This window comes from Melanostigma gelatinosum (assembly GCF_949748355.1).
Source record: "Melanostigma gelatinosum genome assembly, chromosome: 12".
Lineage (NCBI taxonomy): Eukaryota > Metazoa > Chordata > Actinopteri > Perciformes > Zoarcidae > Melanostigma > Melanostigma gelatinosum.
In genome coordinates, this window is record NC_136645.1 from 4,650,288 (window position 1) to 4,675,501 (window position 25,214).

At 42.6% G+C, this 25,214-nt stretch overlaps 1 protein-coding gene across 1 annotated transcript in view; it reads left to right on the forward strand.

The window, feature by feature from the left end:
* The window catches only part of epas1b (endothelial PAS domain protein 1b), a 35,290-nt gene extending 15,842 nt beyond the window's left edge, over positions 1–19,448 (forward strand). The window contains exons 3-16 of the mRNA XM_079280302.1: positions 2,529–2,692; positions 3,863–3,950; positions 5,182–5,300; positions 5,395–5,597; positions 7,911–8,017; positions 10,121–10,268; positions 10,695–10,903; positions 11,136–11,356; positions 11,731–11,841; positions 12,109–12,644; positions 12,989–13,079; positions 13,512–13,605; positions 13,693–13,782; positions 14,014–19,448. Of these exons, the coding sequence (XP_079136428.1) occupies positions 2,529–2,692; positions 3,863–3,950; positions 5,182–5,300; positions 5,395–5,597; positions 7,911–8,017; positions 10,121–10,268; positions 10,695–10,903; positions 11,136–11,356; positions 11,731–11,841; positions 12,109–12,644; positions 12,989–13,079; positions 13,512–13,605; positions 13,693–13,782; positions 14,014–14,162 (2,330 nt within the window). The 3' untranslated portion in view covers positions 14,163–19,448. The remainder of the gene's footprint in view (positions 1–2,528; positions 2,693–3,862; positions 3,951–5,181; positions 5,301–5,394; positions 5,598–7,910; positions 8,018–10,120; positions 10,269–10,694; positions 10,904–11,135; positions 11,357–11,730; positions 11,842–12,108; positions 12,645–12,988; positions 13,080–13,511; positions 13,606–13,692; positions 13,783–14,013) is intronic.
* Positions 19,449–25,214: the final 5,766 nt, after the last annotated feature.

Consider the following 25,214-nt stretch of genomic DNA (forward strand, 5'->3'; position numbering starts at 1 on the left):
CCTAGTTATTGTCTTTTTATAACCTGCTCTGCAGCGTTTGTTGGGGAAACAGTGATGCATACAACCACTGCTTCCTGAAACAACGGCGGCCGCTACTTCCTATTTCTTTTGATTTGTAGAGTGTCATCAATCAAAAACAATGTATCAATCATTCTTTATTTATCTTGTACCTTTTATACAGTGCATCGGTTCAAAGTGCTCTGCAGTTAAAAGGTTGTCAAAATAAAAGTACAGGCAAAAAAAAGGTTGTCAAAATAAAAGTACAGGCAAAAAAAAGGTTGTCAAAATAAAAGTACAGGCAAAAAAAAGGTTGTCAAAATAAAAGTACAGGCAAAAAAAAGGTTGCGCAAAAGTTTTGAGAGCTTAAAAATGAATCAGAATGACAATAAAAATGACAAGTGTAGGAAGAATTAGATTTTAGTAAGTCATGTATACAAATCCATTAGTCACTGTATTGGAAGTGGCATGTCCTGATAGTACACTGTACAATCTGTACAACTGTTGATACAATATACTTATTATAAACGTGTGTGTGTGTATTTGCTCAAAATATTTTTGTGAACATAACAAAATCAGAGCAGTTTGCATGATGTTTACGTTTTCCACATTAACAGTGCAAAGTTCTGTGTTGCGTAAAAGGGTCAGTGCCCCCAAATTACAAAAACGCCACAAAAACAAAATATGTTGTCTAGTTATGCAGTTAGTTTCAATTTCATGTTCCCCCATATCTGCCCCTGAAACTTCAGCTGCCACCGTAACAGCATGAAGGTAAATTAAACATTTCTGGAAACAGTTCTCGGAATAATCCACAAATCTTCCCGTGAACGGTAAACTGTGACCCTTTAAATTCAGCATCAAAAAGGGGAAAAATCCTGGTAATCAGACATGCTCTTGCAGACAAAGGAGGACAGAAGAGATGAGCACGAAGGAGGAGTAGGGATGGAGGCGAGGAAGACGTAGTTGTTTCGGAGGAGTTAAAGTAATGAGAGGAGGAGAGGAGGATAGAGGAGGAGGAGGACGATGCAGCAGCAGATAGAGCGTTATCAGGCCGGTCTGATTGCTCGGCGATGGAAGGAGAGATTGGAGAGGAAACACGGAGCTCTGCCCACCGTTCAGCTGATGCTGGCATCACTCCCGCTAGCCATAACACCCGGCTGCCTTGGCGCCAAACATGCACACGCTCTCCTGCACACACAAATACTGTACATGCACCCGAGAACACGAATGCAAGCTGCTGTAGGAACGCCGATTTAGGCGATATTTACAATATTGATTATTAACTTGGTTGCAATAATATGAGCACATCTGATTCATGGTCCCAAGTTGACACAGTTTGTAGTTCTCTGCTGCCGCTAAAGATTTAGTGGCTCACAGGTTGTTTCATCACGTTATTTAAGCGACATTGAAATCTTTATTCTCTTAAATAAGTGTAGTGCAGATCAGAGAGCAGATGATGTTAACAGGGTTTTCTCTGACAGGTTTATTACGAGTCATACACCATAAAGTTTGGGTTTCAAACCGCTATGAGAGCAGGAGCGGGAATCTCAGACAGAGAAAAGACAAACAGAAAAGAAAACAATAAATGCCACCGTAAATCAGTGAACTCACACACTACTATCCCAAGTCACATGCTGTGAGAGTCTCACATGTCACTTCATTCTGTCCAGCGTCACAGAACAAATGTCAGAGGAAGTGATTATCTGAACAGCAGCTGTCCCTATCAGACTCTTTCTTTTTTTTTTTTCTGCAGCCTTTTATTTTGAAACAAGGGCGGTTATGCAACCAAAGAACAACAGAGTGCAACTCAGTTCAAATGGCTGGTAATCACAGCTAAGTATTTAGGCCAAAGGTGCCGCCGGTCTTTGGACCGGGTTCCCGAGAGTCTCCCCAGCTCCCCGGGGCCCGTGAAAAAGCTCTGGGGGTTAACTCTATCTGGGCCCGGCTCCAAACTCGAGCCCCAGGCCTCGCCGGGAGCCTCGAGAGCGGGTCTCTCTTATCTCAGGGAAGCACACTGGAGGAATTGCAAGCACCTCCGCCCCCATCGGCGACTGGGCTTTTGTTCAGAGTGAAGCCACGGTCCACACACACACACACACACACACACGCACACACACACACACACGCACGCGTTCTTGAGCGGGCGCCAGTTTGTATTAATTAGCTCATCAACGAGACATTGTTGACACACTGGAGTCTCTGTGTATCAATGTTTGGATACCGCACTGTACCTATTTGAGCATAATTGCACAATGTGTGAGTTATGTCGTCAAAGTGCTTGTGCAGTTTTGGGTGTAATTTGTCGGGGTCACGGGTCAGGAGCGGCCTGAGACGCAGGAAGAAGCTGCACTGGTTTGTTTTGGCACTGAGCCAAAGCTTCAAGAAGAAAAACGAGCCTGATGCGCGCAAACACACACACACACACACACACACACACACACACACACACACACGTAGAAATACACGTGAATTTATAATGAGAGAAACAACTTTTGAGTGTAACCCACCTGGTTCTCTGTCTCTCCCTCCAGGCTGCAGCAGCAGCAACAGAGGCGGTGACGGTGACGGTGACGATGACGGACAGATGGACAGTCTGTACCTGAAGTCTCTGGAGGGCTTCATCACCATGGTAACATCCGACGGCGACATGATATTCCTGTCCGAGAACATCAGCAAATTCATGGGGCTCACGCAGGTACAACACCATTACTCTGTGACGTCGCTCTTAGGATCAGAACAAAAAACAGACGCGTGCAGACGGACATCCGTTCAACAATAAACACGAGTCAGTACACGGGAGTCACTTCACTCTGATGTCCGCTCTACCAGAGACTCGGTACACACTGTCAGCAACACGACAGGTGGACATAACATAGGGGGGGGAAAACAAAATCAATAGAGACAAGAAATGTATTTTTCCGACATGAAGACAAAACGCAGCAGTTTTAAATAGATTTTAATGTTATAACTTGAAGATTTGTGTTGGTTTTCATGGTAAATGCACATCAGACAACAAGGCCCTTTATTCTACCAGCTGTTATTATTAGCCACAGATCATTATCATCTTACAAAATTCAATCTAATCCTTTTTTTTTTCTCCAAGTCAATTACCAACTTTGTTCATGAAATGAATTTGATTTCATTTAATTCCATCATAAACGTCACAAACAAATATGAGTAGAAAACGAAAAACTTGTACATGGACATGAAACTACAAGTAACGAGATTAAAAACACCAAATAACTGGTCCTGTCCAGTTGATTATTGCAGGTGTTACTCGTCATACAAATAGTACATTTACAAACATTCAAACATCTCTCCCTTTTTCTGTAATGCAATCATTTTATTATATTGAAAGATGGGAAACAGGAAGGCATTAATCCAGACCGACAGTCAGAGTCGGACACATGGATGTAAGCTGTCAGGCAGACGAGCTTGTTATGTTTGGGGTGAAATACCTCTCATGCCAGCAGTGTGTGTGTGTGTGTGTGTTCAGGCCGAACCCTGAGGTTCAACTCTAAACACACTCCACGGTTTTGTATTCTCTGGCAGCGGTTTGAAAAGCAGATCACAGTAGAGGTGAAGTGTACTGTAAGATATGGAGCAATATCTCTTCTTTTCTTGATGTTCTTTCGTGTCTGTAGTGATGAGTTTCTGTTTGTTTTGAAGCTTTTGAGTGACACACTTTCTTTTATTTGTTTAATCACGTTCACTGTCATTGCTCGCACTCACAACCCAGTTCTTCTTCTTCTGTTTATTCCAAACAAACCACGGTTGCTGCTGCCAGACATGAAACACGCAGCTTGTCTTAAGTGTTGAGAGGAAATGTATTTCTATATTTAAAAAAAATGTTTTTCTTCTGCAGGTTGACCTCACTGGTCACAGCATCTTTGACTTCACACATCCATGTGACCACGAGGAGATCCGAGAAAATCTCAGCTTGAAGAGATCTGGTTAGCACACACACACACACACACACACACACACACACACGCACATGCACACACACACACAGCTGTTATCCTCATTCTTGTTTTTACCTCTTGACAACAATTTTCCACAACCACATCTCACTGTCATTTGAATTAGTAATTCATTAATTGAGGAAATGTCCTCTGGGGACCATGAATATCCGCACTGAGCTTCATGGCAATCTCGTCAGCAGTTGTCTTATCTTGCTCTTGACCGAAATATTTAATGAACACCGTGACGTCCGTATCCTTTGAGCTTCTGGGGCCCTTATATCACCATTCAGCACCAAGTCAAAAACCCTACATGTATGGTGTTGTGCCATATTATCTCTCATGAACAAGTGTCCAGAACAAATATGAGAACAGAAGGTCAGAGACCGTACAGAGAGGAACCTAAAGAGAGGAACCTAAAGAGAGGAACCTAAAGGGAGATACAGTCGAGGTGTGTGTGTGTGTGTGATCGTGAACATGGTGTGTTGCAGTGTCCGTAGTGGAAAGCCACACACAAGATACAAAGCAAGATAAAAGTAAGTAAGAAGTTCCAGAATTGTTGCATCTCTCAGAAAAGCAACGTTGATACAACTGTGTAACACTGGAAATGAATCAGTGTGTAACTGACCAACGTTTATATGAGAAAATAATGCACACACACACACACACACACACACACAAAACTGCGTTTGATAACTCTTATCAGCAGTGGTCACAAAACACACAAGTGGATTAATACCGTATATTTGATAGTCCCTTTAACATACACAAAACCACACATCAACACACACACACACTTAAACACACACACACACACACACACTCACTTCATCTCCAGAGAGGACGAGAGAAGGTTTTTTTTTTTTTCCAATCGTTTGTTTTGTTGAAGTGTAACTACCTAAAGATAAAGACACACTTGTGAGTGTGGACGTCGACCAAAAGACACACTTCACCACTTTGCTCTGTGACTGCAGCTCCGAGACTGAACTCTGACCCTGTGATGTAACAGCTTGGCCCAATTTCACGTCCTGTGTGTGTGTGTGTGTGTGTGTGTGAGAGACACAGAGAGACTCAATCTTCACCGTTTTCTCATAAGGGAAAGACAGGGAAAGACAGATTAAGGATTCTGTTAATTTAGCCACTAAAATAAGACAATATAATCGAATTAGTAATGAATGTTGGTTTAATCCCCCCCCCCCCCCCCCCCCCTTATGTGTTTCAGGCAGCGGCTTCGGTAAAAAAGGCAAAGACCTGAGGACTGAGCGAGACTTCTTCATGAGGATGAAATGCACAGTGACCAACAGAGGACGCACCGTCAACCTCAAGTCAGCCAGCTGGAAGGTGAGAGTGAGAGAGAGAGAGACAGAGACAGAGACAGAGAGAGACAGAGACAGAGAGACGTGAGCTTCATTCGTCCCCCTGCTGCTCCCTCCAGGTGCTGCATTGCACCGGACACCTGAAGATGTACAACAGCTGTCCTCCGCACGTGCTGCGCGGCTTCACAGAGCCCCCGCTCACCTGCGCCGTCCTGATGTGCGAACCCATCGCGCACCCGTCCAACATCGACACACCGCTGGACAGCAAGACCTTCCTGAGCAGACACAGCATGGACATGAAGTTCACCTACTGTGACGAGAGGTAGGCAGACAACACGTGCACAGGAGGATATAATGTTTCATGCCTTGTTGGGATTAAAGTCATCTGAGAATAACCCGAATTATGAAAAGCAACAAAAAAAAGCCACCACACCTTAGAGACTGAAACCAGAAGCATGACTTCACAGAAAGAGACTCCGTGTACTGACCGAGTCCTTACCCTAACACCTGTAGAGTTCAGTAGAAGAACATCTTCATGTTGTGGACAGCTGCCAGTTAAAACACAAGCCTTAAAGTGCAGCACACTGTTGACTGATTCTTTTCACTGTGTCAGTTTGACTTGGCAGGGACGTCGGTGGGAAATGTAAGCCAGGCATGAAATATAAATACTTCAATAAGACGTCCTCACGCACATTTTCAGACTGGGCCAAGTGTTCCCGATGACAGATTCACGTTCCAGTTCCAGTGTTTCGAAGTTGTCCCTCGACATCGTGTGTGTGTGTGTGTGTGTGTGTGTGTGTGTGTGTGTGTGTGTGTGTGTGTGTGTGTGTGTGTGTGTGTGTGTGTGTGTGTGTGTGTGTGTGTGTGTGCGCACAATGGTCAATATGGGAACGTTACATTTAAATGATTTGTGCTTCTGCAGCCAACTCTGTTACAGGCACAGCGGCCATCTTGAAACCAAAGAGCCGGTTCATTTGCATCCAAATATTTCTCTCCCTTTGGCACGAGGACGTGATGACAAACACACACACACACACACACACACATTTCTGATTCGAGTTACACAAGCACATGCTCACATCCTCTCATCTTATCAAGTTGCTCATGCGGGCCAAAGGTTTCTTTCGGGGGAAAAAGCGTGTGTGCGTTTTCTTACTGCGTGCACACGTCTGTGCGTGACCGCTCTACAAACAAGGACCTGTTTTCTTTCTTGCCTTCTTGGTACAATTTGATAGCTGCCCAAATCTTTGCTCCAATTACGCAAATGAGTTCACAGTAGGCGGGTCGCCCTCCTGGCTCAGCGGGGACTTAGACTCATTAGGGAAGGGACAGAAAGTTCGCTTTAGCTCATGTCTGGCTTTGTAACAGGTCGAGTAGGGGTAGACCAAGAAAGAGAAGTGAAGGAGGGAAAAGGGAAAGGAGACTTCTCACTTAGGGGAGAAGGAGACCAACTTCTCAACAGAAGGCAACGTCCAGGAGAAGTCTAACCTCTCAGTCTAACCTCCCTTCCATGTTTCCCGTCTGTCGCTCCTGTTATTCCTCCCTTAGTATCTCCTTCTCACTGCCTCTTTTTTCACCTGCCTCTCATAAAGTCCACATTTTCTCCTTGGCCTGCATCTGTCAGGGTTATGTGAGGATAAGAGTCTCTGCACTGCCAGAACCTTCTCTCTCCTCTTTCCCCGCAGTCACTCACACATCTACTCCACACAACTCGTCCACATCTTCATCCTAAATATAATTTGCATCGTAAAATAGTTTTAAAAATAGACTGTAGGTTTAGTCCAGCAATTGCACCGTTGTATAGTTTATTCATGTTCACAAGCCAACCCAAGCTACATAACAGGCGTAAACACTCACAGGCAGCTTACTTACTCGAGATTATATTTGCAAGACTGAAAGATTTTGGTGGAGGGAGGAGTCAAAAGAAATCGCATTCCAGCCTCTTTTAATTTGGGCTAAGCATGACGAACGAGTCTGCACTCTTTGTCCCAGTTGATCCTCTCTGGCCTCCTTTAAACCGCCTGCTCAGGGGTCATTTCCTGTTGATGGTTTGGATTATGTTCTCACAGCACAGTTTGTTGGGAAGAGACTCTCCTTCGAAAGTGAGTAAAGCACTCCAAGTGTGTTCGGTGTGGACAGGGCCGAAAACTAAGTCGGTATTTACCTTCTGCACTCAACAAAGTAAATATAAGCCGAATGTTGAGACACATCTGCACCTCAGTGCCTCTTTTTCTTGGTAATCAGATTACTGTAATCCTGTAATTTACTCCCCAAAAACCTGTGTTATTGAGGTAGTTACTGGTAAGAGCGATTTGGAGAAACATTGAAGGTAAAGAGGGATTTTTAAATGAGGTGAACCAGCAACAAGATCCTCATTAGTGAGTGATGGAAAGAGATAAGCTGTTCCCAGAAGCACATAGCAGAGACTCAGAATGTGAACAATTCTTATTTTTGGAAGACTCAGCCCTCTGCTTGATTTCCAAATCGTGTGTGAAGCCTTTTGAAGTGCAGAGGTTCAGGGCAGAGGGCGGCATTTGTCTTGTGAGCACTGCGGAATAGAAAGGAATCAACGAAAAAGTTCAAATTGATAACATGAAATGATGTGCATTACTGAGTGTGTGTGTGTGTGTTACAGGGTATCGGAGCTGATGGGATACACTCCTGAGGACCTGCTGGGTCGCTCGGTCTACGACTTTTACCACGCACTGGACTCAGACGGCGTCACCAAGAGCCACAACAACTGTAAGCACGCACAACTCGCATGTATACGCACTCAGAGGCATACGGTTAATGTGACTCCACACGAGCTAACTTCTGTTTAAAGCGCCGTTCGGACCCGAATAACAAGGTGGGGGTGTTCCCTGTGCTCCGCTGAAATATAACTCTATGATCTGGATGGAAATGTTGGCGTTAACATGTTTCCGTCTATCAGATTAGCAAAATCAAGTATGAATACCAGGCTGTATTTCCTGATGATTTTTCTTTTAGTTAATGTGGTAAAAACATTAGTTTGTTTGTTTGTTTGTTTGTTTGTGTGTGTGTGTGTGTGTGTACGGAGCAGGGGCTTGGTATCAAGATGTCTTGTCTTTATTAGATTAAGCAGAACCATTGATGGCTTAATGAGGTTTAACCACACTGGACAAAGGGACCAGGTGGCCTCTATTACATTCTAATGACACTGTGTGTGTGTGTGTGTGTGTGTGTGTGTGTGTGTGTGTGTGTGTGTGTGTGTGTGTGTGTGTGTGTGTGTGTGTGTGTGTGTGTGTGTGTGTGTGTGTGTGTGTGTGTGTGTGTGTGTGTTAACCAGCTTCTGAAGTGTCATGGCTTTTCTCTCCACTGACAGTACTCTGTTCAGAGCCTCTAATGATGAAGAAAAAAGTGGTCATTTTGTTCCTTAAAACCACTCATGCAACATAATGGCAGCGTGCAAAAAAAAACATCCCTCTAACTCGCATCATCGATCAAAGTTTTCTGTTCCAGGGGCCGGTGCAATTTTAGATTTTTGAACCTTTAATTATAATCTTGCCTCGCTGACAATGAGACAAATTCTTTTTTTAAACGAGGAATAACTCTGCTGTGAGATTCTCATATTTCAGGTGCAGTTTAATTCATTAAGGAATTTCGTAGAAATGCTGATTGTCTGTATCTTGAAACTAACAAACGACATGAAGGTACTGACTTTAAAATAAGATTCCAGGACTCAAGAGTGTCTGCAGACTGTGTTTTGTGGTGTTTGTGGATTTTTAGCTTTGTGTGTTTTTCTTTCCTTTACTTCTGTTCTCAATCATCTATGTCTAAAGTTCTTAGTTGTCTGTAATCTGCTGAGATAAAGGGCTCTCTATCGCTCTCTCTCTATGACACACACACACACACACAGACACACAGACGACCCGCTCTCACCGCCAGCGTGACCAGCCTTTTGATCAGCACATGCAAACTGACAGTGTTCTTTACTACATTTAATATTGCCCTACCTCACAACACACACACACACACACACACACACACACAGTCACTGGCCTTCTGTACACTCTCTGACCACAGTTCTGCTCCTTTCCCACGCCAGTGTTGAACTTTGGATTGCAGCCAGCACATCTCCTTCTCAGCTCAAAGTCACTTTCTCCTGCTAACTGATGTCAGGTCGACTTCACAGCCTTGTGCAATGTATATATTTATATATATTTTATATACTGTATATATATATATATATATATATATATATATATAAATATATTATACATTTAAATAACAAAAAACAAAACAATTACGCACACAAAAATACAGCAAATAGAAAATCATTTTTCTTTTATTTTCTATCGTTTTTAATCTCTTACTTATTTACAGGAACTTCTTACTCACTACACTAATTTACTCGTACTTTCACGTTGTACACTGCTGAACAGATTGTTAAACTATCTGTTCTATTCTGTCATTTATATGAAGAGTCTCGTGTTCAGCAGGTTTAGTCTCCCTCTGAGATTATCTGGTATCTACTGCAGTGCGCTGCTGTACTGGACAACGAAATATATTATTCAAAACATTACATAAGATCAAACAATGATTATTTTTCACAGCGTAATAAAGACAATAAGTCACTCATGGATCATAAGTGTGTTATCCAAACCTCATAGGAGCTAAACGTCTTTAACACACTCTTCCTTTAGCTGAATGGTGACACAGTTGACATCATCAGAAGGTCTTTAAAAGGGTTCTTATCTGACTAAGCCGCTGAGGAGTGAGAGGACATAAAACATGGCTCAGTTCCATTCCTGAGTTGTGTTAAGTCACCAAACACAATAGCTCATAACTCAAAGCTCTTTCCTACTTCTCTCTCTCTCTCTGCAGTGTGTTCCAAGGGCCAGGCAGTGAGCGGTCAGTATCGCATGCTGGCTAAGAACGGAGGCTACGTCTGGGTAGAAACCCAGGGAACTGTTATTTATAACAGCCGCAACTCCCAGCCCCAGTGCATCGTGTGCATAAACTACGTCCTCAGGTGAGCACTGGCATCCTTCAGTCATGGCAGATTCTAGGTGACAAGATCGGGTTTGTTTAAAAAAAAAAAAACCGTTCTTTAACGTAGCAGATTGATGGAGGCCCATGCCCCATTCTTAAATGACGTGTTTAGATCTGAGACTTGTACTTGTACATCGTGGTTTAAGTGCAGTACTCCCCTTAAGTACTCAAGAAAAAGTCACAATTCGCTACGAATCTTGAGGTCAAGACATCAAAGCATTTCAGATTGAAACAATGTATAATCTCACTGGGAACCCAATAAAGAGGAAAATCTCAAAACCATCACATGCCACATTACATGAGAGCTTAATACGGGCTTCCGAATCCTTCAAGTGTTTCATGTGCTTTTATGAGCTCTCTGAACACAAAAGCCGACTCACTCCGCTCTCCCTCTCCGAACCTGCAGTGACATCGAGGAGAAGTCTGTGATTTTGTCCTTGAAGCAGACGGAGTCGCCGTTCAAACCACACCGCATGAGCAGCTTCTTCGCTGCTGGAGGTGCGGGTGTGACCGGAGAGCTGGGAGAAGCCCTCTTCACCAAACTCAAAGACGAGCCGGAGGAGCTCACCCTGCTGGCTCCGACACCCGGAGACACAATCATCACCCTGCACTTCGGTCTGTATCGACTTCTGTCACTTGTTTTAAACTTTAGCGTTGATATTAACAATTTCCCCTCATTTGTTGTTCAAAAAGCTACTTAGATCCTTGCAAGACAAACATTTTTCTGCATGAATTAGTTTTATTAAAATGGGCAATCAGCTGTCAACCCTCTTCCTCCACACCACTTTGATTCTTTATCCCTTCTCTTTACGCACAACTGACTCTGATTTCTTCTTCTTTCTTGCAGATGGCTCTCAGTTCGAGGAGCCCCAGCAGCCTGCAGGATACACCCATGTGTCTGCCGCAGCTATGCCCCCACCGGGACCTACTTCCTGGGCCAGCGAGAGCCACAAGCCTGCCCCTCCGGCGTCAGTTCCAAGGGACATGGCTAACATGGCCGGTGCATTCACCGTGCAGCAGAATCCGCCACCGGGCAGCACCACGCCGAGCCTCAGTAGCTGCTCCACGGTGAGGACGAGGAGGGAAGCTGGGACTCATAGAGGCCGAATGTTACACTGAAAGCAGTAATTAGTTAGTGAGTGAGCGACTGCTTGTGTTTGTTTCGTAGTTTGTTCTTTCTGTGTTCAGTGAGGCCTGTGGGGTCGAAGGTCCCCAACTGTGGGCGATGTGTGTGAGAATAACGGGGGTGGATATTTGGAAGGAACAGGCTCTTAGCAGTGAATAGTGTCTTTGTCGAAACTCATCTCTTTCTCTTTGTTTTGGTTGTTTCCCTTTTCTTTTTAAACTGTTCTTTGGCTTACGTGTCGTCCCTTTCCTCTATATCTCGTCCCCATTCATCATCCTCCTCTCTTCCATCCTCCTCCTCTCGTTCACCCCTGCAGCCCAGCAGCCCAGGTGATTACTACAGCTCAGTGGAGAGTGACCTGAAGGTGGAGCTGACTGAGAAGCTGTTTTCTCTGAACACAAAGGGAAACATACCTGCAAACACCGAGGTGCGTGTATGTTTGCCTCTCTGTTATCAGTGCAATCATTTGATTTATGAGGTTAACTGATTAAAACACTTGGCTTTCCTTGTCTCTCTTTCCTTTTGGCAAAAGCTTATTTCAACATGTGCAAGATTATACTCGTGTCGAAGGCTTTTGTCTTCCTCACAAGGAATTTGTAAAAATGCATCTACCTGCACAGTCTGAGAAGGAAAAACATAATGCAACAGCTGTATATGTGGCGAGTTGGTTTAACTGCGTTTTTCACTTTCCCAGAGCGACTTGAGTGACTTGGACCTGGAGACGTTGGCTCCTTACATCCCGATGGATGGCGAGGACTTCCAGCTGCATCCCATCATCACAGAGTCCGAGCCCCGCGAGGGGGGTCCAGCGGGATCCATCCGGAGCAAAAGCGGCCTGCCCAAAACACAACAGCCCACCCAGGGGAGCTTCAGCAACATCGCCAGCCTCTTCCAGCCCCTGTGCCCGCCTCCTCCGCCACAAGGCCACTACCAGCACCAGGCAGCTGCGTCCTGGGCTGCGGGGGAGAAGAGAGGCTCCAGCCAGGGGGCCGTGGACTCCCGTGCAGGGTCTTGCATAATGGGGCACATGCAGAATCCTCCATTCCAGGCTTCAGCAAGCACCCCTCTGTCCTCCATAAGTGGCAGGCAGAATCTGCAGTGGCCACCGGACCCTCTGATAACGTACCACCAACAACAACAAGCCACCAAGGCGTACCTGATGGACCCTTTGTCTGGAGAGGAGCGCCCGTCCTGCCAACAGAACATGCCACAACTCATGCAGAAACAGAGGTGATGTAACAATCAACGCAGTCCGAACATTCAGCTTTTAAACCGAGACAAAACAATAATTCACGAGAGACGTTTTTAGGTTTCCCAGCTATTTCTTACAATTAATGGCTTGAAATGCAAAGTTAAGAGCGCGGATGAAAGAATACAATCTAAGAGCGGCTGGCTGTTTCGACATCAAATGTAAATGTGTGTGTGTGTGTGTGTGTGTGTGTGTGTGTGTGTGTGTGTGTGTGTGTGTGTGTGTGTGTGTGTGTGTGTACATGTGTGTGTGTGTGTGTGTACATGTGTGTGTGTGTGTGTGTGTACATGTGTGTGTGTGTGTGTGTGTACATGTGTGTGTGCAGGTCCATTGACAACTTTGTGCAAGCCTACAGAGACATGAGTCCTGCCAGAGTGGCCAACAGTATCAAGCGCTCCTTCACTCAGATGGCTGTGGTGAGTTTCTCTGATAAACATGCAGTATTTGTTGTACCACTGAAGGTGACATACACCCACAAACTGTCAAATAAGACAACCTTGTCGATTGTGTGGACTGTCTAATTAAAAAGAGCACGTGATTCAACAAGCCATAGATCTGGCTCCCCTTCTTATGTATCATGCAGGCTCATTCAGATAAACCGACATCCATCTCAGTATCTTTTCCCACGACTTGAGAACAAACTGGGCTTTTTGGGAGGAGGGCTTAAAGAGACAGGCACTAAAACAGTGTTTAAAACAGATGTATATTCAGAGCGATAGTATGAGAAAAGATATGTTTTTTAAATATGACTGTGAACCTGAAACCTCACATTCAGTTTTACTTTAGCTTGTTGTGATATAAGCAGCTAAATTCACTCTTTTGTTTGCGGACACGTGATTGTGTTTCAGGATGAACGTACGCCTTCAGAACGCGTATGGAAGAAGATGAGGGGGGACACTTGTGCCGCCATGGATCGCTCCCTCAGCGCAGGATCACTGGCAGGTATGAACTCGTGTCTGTAAGAAACATCTTGCACGATCATCTGTTCCACCCGACAACTGTACCTGTGTTGTTCTGTCTCGCCATCAGAGATGGGCAGGATGATGCCCGGCAGCGTGTCTTCATGTCTCGGCTCTGTGCAGCAACACCGGAAGTGTCAGTATCCGGGAAGCAGGATAGGTGAGGGTGAGCTGACCTGTCTGTACTGTTCACGGTCCACAGTGTTAAACTGGCTAGACACGTATATCGCTATGTAGCAGCGGCACTGTACTGTCTTCTTGTTTATTGAGCCTTTTTGGAGAGAGGCTGGGAACAAAGAATGTCATTACCAAACACTGCACAACAATAACAGCAAACCAAATGACAAATAAAGGACATTGAGACGTTCTTTCCCTTTCTGTCATCTTCCAGGTATCGCTAGCCGTCTGCTGGGCCCTACGTTTGAGTCCTGTCTGCCGGAGTTGACCCGCTACGACTGCGAGGTCAACGTCCCGCTGCAGGGCAGCCTGTACCTCCTCCAGGGCTGTGACCTGCTGAGAGCCCTGGACCAGGCCACCTAGAGGCCTCCGATTCTAAATCTGCCTTCGACCTGGACTTATTCCCAACCCCAAGCCTCAGTCTCTAGCCCAAGACGAAGCCTTTCTTTACCTTCATACCTCTGGGCCTTCTGAGAGCCCTGGGGCTAAGCTACCTATAGGGAATGGTATTCATAACCACATCCTGCCTTATTTAGCTTGTATGGCTCAGCCCACACTACTGCTCCCTGTCCCTTTATAGTTCTGCACCTAGACCGTCTAAGCAAGCTGAGATATCAGGGTCACGGTCTTTTTCCTGGAGCTCTTGACTCAAATCAGATGCAGGTTGAACACCAGTGTGCAAAGGTTGCCCTGCGTTGAGCCAACCACATAGATGACCCACATACATATATAGTAACATGCGTCACTTGGTGAAAAAAGGTCAACGCGGGACAATTAACAGAGTCAAAATAATGCAACACTGTCCGCGTCACAAAGTCTCGACACCGGGATTTATCGCCGGTCGTCGGGTTTGCCGTAGACGTGTCTGTGTTCAGAAGCACCGGCTGAACTCGGGTCTTTGGTGAAAAATGAGTATTTGTGGCATGAGGATTCAAACGTTGAACGTCTCCGTCACAGACCTACACCCTGATATGAACTCTGTGCAGCTCAGTTCCCAGACCTACCTTCTCTTTAGCAGCTCCACTAGCTCAGAGGAGAGGTACTATACTACCTAGACTACACTGTGTTCTTTCACTTTGAATATCTAACCAGCAATTAAACCCAGCCGATTTCTGAGTCTCTGCCAAAGTCAAAGTTCATGAACTTGTTCTGAATTGTATCCATGTTTAGATTTAAAACAACCAAGAATTTGTCTTTCAAGCATTTCTCTCTTTAAAGCTTTATCTTATGATTGAAAAGATAAAGCTCCCAAAAATCCCATATCACCGATATTAGGATGTCCGACTGAAGTAAAAACAACATTTAACTTGTACATGACAACACAGAGAATATTTCTTTCGTCATGTTTAGGCTTTATTTCATTCTCCAATAATAAGCAGAATCAGAATAAAAGTGACGCTTACCTCGGCTCGAGTCAAGACAGACGCACTTAACCTGCCTCTTCTTGCCTGAATCCATCCCACCTGAGTCACCGTAACATCTCCATCGTCTGCTCTGTTTAAACATCAAAGTAGTGCAGTTTGATCATTCAGGAGTCTGTTTCACGCTAGCGTTACTTCTGCTTGAGTCAACTGTAATGACATATGCATTATATTGTTATTTTACTTTAGTTTTCTGCTATAGAACTCAGATATTTTAGCTTTTATCAGATGTCCCCGGGTTATTGCATCCTAATCAACAGGCAATACCAATACTGCTTTACTTTTCCTCATTTATTTTTTTCATGTTATTCTCCCAGATTCTTTTATTTCTCGGGTCAAACTCACAAACACACTTCACATATATTGCAATACATGTACTCTACTGTAAGTTCTTTTTTAACTTCTCTTCTTCAATCTGTCCTTTATTTATCCAAACGTGTTTTTCTCTCGCTTGACTTTCTCAGTCAGCTGAGTAGCTTGTGTGACGACGGGGCTTTTCTCCTGTTGTGCAATTATGTAATTGAGCTGAAGCGTATATAGTCAGCAGCAAAGCTTGCCTTGTTCACCACACCGATAGCTTGCGCAAAGGATCTGACTTGCACACACAGTAGTGGTTCATGTGATTACATATTGTAGACTTGCACACACACTTCACGCGATATAGAAAATCCATGAAGACCAGTGGTGTGCACAGGCGATCTAAGGAGCAGGGGTGGGGAGGAAAAAGGGGGCACCTCTTGTGGATGCAAGTTTTACTTTAAGCTTGAACTGTTGCCCTTAATAGATCACATATTTTAGGCTTTGTAACTAGAGATCAATTATATATTAGCTTATTTTGCAGAACTTGGTCACATGTACCTTTTCTACCATTCCTGGCCAGCCATTGGTTTCCATTCATTTCTAATACATTTCTACAGGAAACAAAGTGTCTACACCACAAAGACGTAGTTTGCAGAATGGTTATCTGTAATGTAAAGTATGCGAGATTTGTAGTAAATGGGCTAAAACTTTCTTTTAGCCAACCAGAGGATATTTGGGGGTATGTGAAGGGCATTTGAGCCACAGGAGCTGATCAGAGATGCACTAAGAGGGCTCGAAAGAGCACTTTGGCTGATCGGAAGGACGATTGGCCAATCAGATTGCCACTTGCGTAGGTTCTAGTAACCTCAGTTGCCCCTTTGTTGTTATATTAGCGAGAAAATGAATCATTTAAGTGTCATTAAAAAAAGTCTGCCCTGCTTTTAACTGAAGAAGGGCAGCGGAGGTTGCTCCCCTCACCCTCTTTGCACACCACACCACTGCACAAACCAATCAGTCTAAAGTCGATGGCAGCAGCAACTGCATAAGCACACACCCATTCAGACTATACATATTATAGTCCAGTTTATATTATGAGTATACCTAATATACTATGAACTAGGAGTACGGTCAGAGTTTTTATTTTCAGACTACAAACTGTAATTTTCACCCAAATGATGTCAGTAATCTCACCGACAGTATGCGCTCTGTGGCGGCACGTTAACCATGTTTCGCTGTTCTCTCCTTTCCTGTACACTCAAAGTATTTTTTCTTAATTGTTCACATATCCGTGACGTATTTAAAGACAACTGATGTTGAAGATGGTGCTTTTGGTGTTTGCGTTCTGGTACTTTGTCCTCATCTACCCCCGTAGATGCAGATGGATCAGATCCCCTCGCTGTGCAGTTTCCTCTCCTGCTGTTTCTGTGTTGTGGAATTTCTTTTTTTCCCCTCCAGGGTTTTATCCTTAAATATCCTATCGCTAAAATATCTATTGGGTCTGTTGGCTGGGCAATGCTGTTTTTTGTTCTTGCTTTAAGAAAAATTAATCCGTTTCACTTTTCAAATATGTAGCATTTTGAATATTGTAAAGAAGGTGAAGTTGCCACATAATTAATCATAGTTTTCGAGTTGCATATATAAAAGCAATTGTGCTTCATAGACATGTATGTGTCATTTTTTAGACTTTGAATTACATCTCTTGGATCCGAACTCTATATTTTGATGTCGTGCTGACATTTTCTTTAAAGTCTAAAGTTTGTTTAATCCTCATTATGTGCCTTATGTTTGTCCCACATACTGAGTTTGCCCTTCAAGCGCACAGTTAACTTCCTTTGACTCGAGTCTATTATTGAATAAAATCCCAAGTTGACATAGTATCTGAACACCTCAACGGTTAACAACCAGCTAGTATTTGTTGTGTCCACTTAACTTTTGTCCATTGGAAGACAATGTCACAGTTGGGATGATTTTCTTATAATAACTCCTCAGGTTTTGTAGTCAACATCTCCTTAATATCCTCCTCTGAAACATTCATTTAGATCCAGATAGAACAGCAGCCTGGTAGAACCACATTAGAACCCATTGTAGATCCCCTGGTGATAACAAGTTCACATTGGTGAAAGGTTTTTAAGGGAAGGGATTCCCCGGCGCATCAAAACATTTTTTTGTCAATGAAGCTGCTTTTAAACTTTGGTTTGTTTGAGAGAGATTTGACTGTACAGTAAAAGTCCTCCGGGGAGGGTGAAAGGTCAGAGGGCGACGGCAGTGACAAAGTTTGCAGATTGCTTGACACACGTGTCGAGAGTCCGTTACAGTCACTCTGCAAACCACATTTGCATGACTTTTATCTTCATGAATAAATATACAGGCTGCACAGTTTGCCTTAAAAAACTGTGGGAAGGCAACATGATGATGCAGATGTTTAGAAAGGCTATAACCAAATCTGTTTCAGTGTTTAAACTGAAAGGACGTACACTGGAGATTATTATCATCCTGAGCGGGGATGTGGGCAGAGAAACAGTTTGAGAAGTTATGAAGGAGGAACGAAAAGAAGTGATGTCGACTTGAAAGACACAAAGAGAGAGAGAGATCCTGCTCAGCCTGCCCACTGATGCATATCTCCTCCACTCGACATATAACTCATCTGTTACTGCTCTCACTGCCCCTCTACCTTCACTTTCTTGTAAGACTCAAAAGCCAAATTTGGTTTTCTCTCCAGATCTGTCAGCAATGACTTTAGGTAAGAGGGCATTTTTATCACTGCTCAAATTCAAAGTTCTTCCTTTTTCAATGTTGAAAGCAAATTGAGATATTCCTATTTGCAGGATTATGAAATATGTTCTGTATAATGATCAACGATAGTAATGAAAGTTGGTTAGATTACAGAAAAGCACCTTAAAGCATGTTCAAAGCACCTTTTAAATCATTATCTTCACTACGATTTACAGAGTATAGAAGTACATTTTTGAAGACCGAAGCGTTTTTAGGGTGAACATGTTTAATGTTCTGAAACGATGCGCATGGAAGAAGAAAAGCACATCAGATGGACTTTTTATCAACTGGTGAGATTTGAACTTTGGGTTATCGTATGTGGAAAGAGTTGGCTAGAAGTCGATTTTAGAAATAAAGATCTCGGCAGAGGGGAGGTCCCGCCCCCGTTTTAGGATAGCTTCTGCTCCGCTAGCGTCAACCAGAAATTTTGTAATTGTTTAAAAATGCCAAATTTATACACCCAGTCATTTTAGCAAAGATTAAACATATTTTGTTGGGTTTTATGAAATACACCTCAGTGAGTCTTAAAGCTTCTTCGGAGATGTAGTTATGTATTCTGACTTTGTTTTATCTTTGTGAAAATGAAAACAAGTCAAAATTCGGTTATCCTGGAATGTCGACCTGAGGAGCAGGTGTCAAGAAGACGAAATAGAGAAAACTCTGAGAAAAAAAGCAAATGCTAGTAGCACAGATGCTAACCCAAAACATGGGCGGGGCTTAATCTCTCTATTTAAACCCTAGAAGGCTTATCACCAGCCCTAATGCTCAACATGCTGTGCTGCTTGAAGGGTCCCCCCCCCCCCCCCCCCAAAAAAAGCAAAAGTGACAAAACGTGTCATGAGTTGATCCACTCATTCATTGCACCTCCTCTTTAAAGAAAATATCAGCATCTTGTGTCTCGTGTGACAACAGGGTTGTTTTGTTTTTCCTAATGGGATCCATGTTTAGCAACTCGTATATCGTTTTTGTCGATGTCATACAGTACAGTTATATTAGCTGATCAATGATCTGCATTTTTTTAAGTTGCTAAAAATCCGTATTGATCTTATATTATATTATCATATATTGTTATCAATGTTATTACTATATGGGGAATTGAACCCGATAAGTTCGTGTTTCTGCACTGATATCTTATTATTAAAGCATACTGATCTTACCCTCCCTCATCGGCTTCATGCGTGCTTTATTGTTTTTCAATTTAATTGTTCTGATTCAAATATCATCAGCAGCTGTGATGAAGTAGATCATGAATTCACAATCACAGATTTTCCATTACATAAGGTTTGCTTTTCAACCTAATCCAAAAAAAGACGGAAATCTTTCCGTTTCTAGATAATTGATCCCGATCTGTAAAAAAATACAGAAATATGGTTTTTTTGTAAATATATTAATGATATATTTTGTGTGTGTGGATACTTATTTTTGTATTTCATGTCGCCTCAATAGTATAGTATATAATATTGTAAAAAGAAAAGTCAAAGTATAGTTTGTCATAACAAAAATAATCATGAAAAATGTCTTAATATTTTGCCATAAACGTGTCATAAAAAGTCAAGGTAAAGTAATAAAGTCGCAGTATGTCATAAAAAGTCAGAGTGGAATACAGAGTATTACAATATGTATTTTACTCATTATTAATCAATTAAAACATTAGCGCATGATGTTTCAGCTGTACAGTTCAAGGAGCGGTAGTCACACAGGTTAAGGCAATGAACAAACGTAGGAACAAAACTGGCAACCTGGATGACGGGAGATCGAGGAATGCGCTGGCAGAGAGCGTCGTGGTTTATAGTCAGTTTGTTGGCTGTTTTGTTTTGTGCTTCTTCCTTCCTCTGCAGGAAGACGGGAACTAAACGTTATGGGCACGCCAACAAAGGCATGATGGAGATTCAGACAGAAATGTAGGTAAACAGCAGCGACACACACACACACACGCGTCTTGTATCTCTTTGTTCCAGCTGATTCAGAGCCTTTTGTTTCCCTTTAGGTGGGGAGTCAGGAAAACACGATGGAGGTAAAAAAAGGGAGGAACCGGCTTCCTCTTGTTTCAGACATGAAGGGCCTTGATCCCGTTTCTGCTGCAGTCTCGAACAAAACCTTCCGAGACCTTCTGTGGCAAGTAGCAGCAAGCACTGCTGGTGCATGGAGTGCAGAAACACCATTCAAAAAGACATCAACTCTCATGAACTCCACACAATTACTCTAACACACACAAACAAGTACGTATGAATAGGTTGTTGCAACAATGGACCTCTCAGCTTTGGTATTTAATTTTTGCCACGAGTGTGGTTCCTGCTTTTTCTGAACTGACAATGTTTTTAATTTTTGTAATTCCTCAGCATTATTTCCTTACGACAATGAGAATCAACGTTACGACCAGACCTCCCTTTTAATTGCTTTCTTATTTTTTGAAATCCACAACTTTCAATACTTTCTAGGAAAAGTAAGAGCTTGAACTTAGAAAACGCCCGCTGTGTTCCGACCAAACAGCCAGCTGAGAGACGGAGACGGAAAGAAGAGCCCGTCTCAGCCGTGTCACGCTGTGAGCTGACCCGGTCACTTCCCCCGTCAAACCGCTGCCTTTCTGTCCACACATGTGTCTGTCTGTCCTGTGGGACCTCAGCAGGTCTCGGGACAACTGTCCAACATGCTTATCTAGGACACTTTGTTTATGCTGTGGTCCAATCTCAGGACGCTGAGCTGCTCTGACTGGGACTTGAGCTCAAATCTCACTGTAAACAAACGTTCAGTTTCCCATGTTAGAATCAGAGACTATGTCTGGCTTCTAACATATGAGAGGATGCAAGGTACTGGTTTGTTTTTTCCAGATTAACGTGAAAGTCAGTGGGTCAGAATTGTCTTTTCTTGAAATACTCTCAAAACAGTGGACGAGAATACTTCATGACCCTCCGTCCAACGCTTTGATCCAAAGGAAGATATTCACAATCCCCAGAGGAGAACAGAACATTACACCATTTATGAAGACTTATCACAGTACTGTTGCATTCATCGTCGACAAAGCAGCGAGTCAGCAGGGTTTCCTCCAGGCTCATTGGCCCTCCTCTTCCACCTCCTCACGAGGATGCTTCGTTCTGTCACACTCTTGCAGCGTTAACGTGGGCCAGCGATGCTACTGAGATAGCATGCCTGTCACCGTTGGCTTGTGTCTGCTGACGCTCGATGATCTGAACGGAGAGCAGTGTTTTGGGTAAATGTAGGTCGCGCATGCCTCCCAAATCTCAACAGCACATTGTGTGACCCTGATTAGTTTCTCCATCTGGGGGAAACAGACATTCACAAGAACAACGGCAGACCTTTATGAATCAATCAACAAAATGTGAGATTTGGGCAACACTGGAAGCAGAATACTCTGGCCTCTCTGTTATTCTCTGTTGCACAGTAACACAATGGATATCTTACGTCATACGTGAAGACAAAGAGCTTACGCAATGATTACTCACTGTCCTCACTGGTTCACCTCTTTGTGTCCCCGTGTGGCTTGATCAGGAAAAGAGCCAGAAATAAGCCTTTTTAATAGGACGAGGTTGGAAAGAGTGTCAGTAATTATATCCAGTATTAATACATAGGAAAGCACTACATTTAGAGAGGATGGCAAATAAACAGTGAACAGTTTACAGACCATGAAGAGAATCTAATTTATTGATACACACAATACATGCTCATCTTGGAGTACATGACGTTGACAAGGGACCCGGAGTTCACGGTCATTTGCTTTCTTTATCGAGTATCAGCTGCATCCCAGTCGTCTCTTGATCTCTGTCGGCCTCTTTTCTTCTGCCCTTTAGGCTTTAAGCGTCGACGCTTGTCTGTTGGTGTTTCACACTATTTTTTGCAGTGTGCGCGCGATCCTCCTTGTCCTTCCAATTTCCTTTGTTGCTGGTGGTTGTTGTGTCCTCGTCCACAGATCGTTATGGCGGATCTCTTCATTCCTATTTTTCATTATTTAAAGTTTGCTGCTTGCTCTCATTTTTCTACATTTCAAAAGACTTTTAAATGTCACTTTAACATGCATTTAGATGGGAAGCCCTTTTACTGTGCGGTGTATGAAAGATGCAAGAATACAAGAAAAGATATGTTTTAGCTTATAAAAGTGTCCATCTTGCATCATAATTTTGTAATTGATTTCAGAGACTTCAGTCTTCACAGATTCATCATTTTATCAGCCTCATCATCCACCACCACCACCAGTGTCTGGACTCCATGGGGGGATTTATCTTGCTGCTGCTCAGGGCAGACGGCCCTCGATTACAAACGTCCAAGCGCCAAAGACTTTATCATCACATATCATCTGTTCATAAACAATTATATATTCTTCATCTGACTTGTCTCTTCTGATTGAACTGCCCGTACAGAAACACATGTCGACAGTGTTTTTGTTAAAAGTGTCACTGCTGCAGGTGTCTTCTTGGGAATCTAATTGGTTGATTTTTCACCTGAAAAAGAGTTTTTTTTTGGCAAGAAATATAAAAGCTAGCAACACTAAGCAAAGTAATCACAATTTCACTCTAAAATAAAGAAAGATTACAAAGTGTTGCATTGTGGGAGCGCCCCAGTTCAGGCAAAGAATAATGTGAATACAATTTCAGAAAATGGTCACACGGGCTAAATTCATCAGTGGAATCATTTAGGCAGTTTTAATTGTGTGTGCATTGTACATTTTCTGATCCTGAGGGACCTTTGGGCCTTGTGTCTGTCTGCCTTTTCCAAACCTCTCAACGACCTTGAGAGCACTTCCTGTGTGTAAAAGAAGCCCACCGACAGATTGGAGAGAAGCTGTTTCGGCCTTCATTATGTGTGTGAGTGTGTTTAAGTGAACTGACGGAGCTGGCTGTCATCGTCTTTCTCATGAGAATGTTTCTCTCTTAACTGCTCAGACATCGCTCTCTATATTTATATATATATATATATTTTATATACTGTGTATATATATATATATATATATATATAAATATATTATACATTTAAATCACAAAAAACAAAACAATTACACACACAAAAATACAGCAAATAGAAAATCTTTTTTTCTTTTATTTTCTATCGTTTTTAATCTCTTACTTATTTACAGGAACTTCTTACTCACGACACTAATTTACTCGTACTTTCACGTTGTACACTGCTGAACAGATTGTTAAACTATCTGTTCTATTCTGTCATTTATATGAAGAGTCTCGTGTTCAGCAGGTTTAGTCTCCCTCTGAGATTATCTGGTATCTACTGCAGTGCGCTGCTGTACTGGACAACGAAATATATTATTCAAAACATTACATAAGATCAAACAATGATTATTTTTCACAGCGTAATAAAGACAATAAGTCACTCATGGATCATAAGTGTGTTATCCAAACCTCATAGGAGCTAAACGTCTTTAACACACTCTTCCTTTAGCTGAATGGTGACACAGTTGACATCATCAGAAGGTCTTTAAAAGGGTTCTTATCTGACTAAGCCGCTGAGGAGTGAGAGGACATAAAACATGGCTCAGTTCCATTCCTGAGTTGTGTTAAGTCACCAAACACAATAGCTCATAACGCAAAGCTCTTTCCTACTTCTCTCTCTCTCTCTCTCTCTCTCGCGCTCTCTAGTCTCATAGTCTAGTAAGACATGAGCGTTGAAAAAAGTCATAGTATACGTTTATAAATTCATATTATAGCATGTCGAAATAAGTATTTTAAAGTATTTAAAAAATCCATTAAAAAGTCAAAGTATATTATGTCGAAAAAAAGACATAAATTGTAATCGTGAAATATGTCGTCATTGTGCTATAGTATAGTCTTTTATACTATATTCTTTCACCTACTTTCTGTCCCTGTTGTTGACCTTAACATATAATATGTAAACCTCCAGGAACTCATTTTGTTCTAAAAATCTAAACATGTTCATCACTGCACATAAGCAATTTGAGATGATGAGATAATGAGATAAAACATCCCAGCTATTCCTACAGCGACTGTCTTTGAATGCTGTTGTTTCATTACCCACATCAATATGAATATACATCGCCATCTAGCGGACAGAAACATGTACTACAGCGGTGCTCACACAATGTAAGCGTGACCCTAAATGAACTTCTACCATGTTGTCTTTGAGAGATCAGCCCTCGAATGAAGACATGTCTCAATTTGACTAACCTTTTTTAGACGCAAAACATTTTTAATACAGGAAATAGTTTATGGTAAAAACATTTTGGTAGTCTAAGACACAGTATAGTATATCATAAAAACAAATTATTAAAAATAGTCGAAGTATAATATGCTATTACGACTGTTCACATTTGTTTTTGGCATATTATAACGTTATTATTGTATTAAGGCACACTGTACTACCTTCATATTGGCCAATAAAGCTGTTTTTGATTCTGACGTTCTGCGCCCTTAATTCCTTTGGCGTGACGATGTATGACAACCTCAGGACAGGATGCAAAGGCCGGCTGGGGTAGTGACCATGAGTGACCTCTACATGTGGACAAAGACAAGCACTGTCTGAGACTTCTGGAACTAACTTTGCCAAAACATCTATCTCATGACTAAAAAAATGGCAAATTTACTCACGATTACATCTCCATGGAAAATGTATCCCATCTTTTCATCTTTGATCCAAGTATAACTTGAACACACATCTGTATCCACTTCTACGCAATATTAACAGTGTCGTTATTGATATTGTTACGATTAAAACCTTGTAATCATTCATCCACAATTCCACCACAATACTGACAACATCCAAAACAATCCAAGATCTTTTTCTGTCTTGCTATCAACAATGAAATTGCAAGCACTGGGTTTACTCTGCAACCCTATCGGTTATACAAAGCTGAGCTTGTTGGCCATTATGTCCGGTGGGAGAACAGACAAGAGGTGGTGCATCTTGTGACTTGTTGAACGTCTAGTGTTCCACGGGGGCT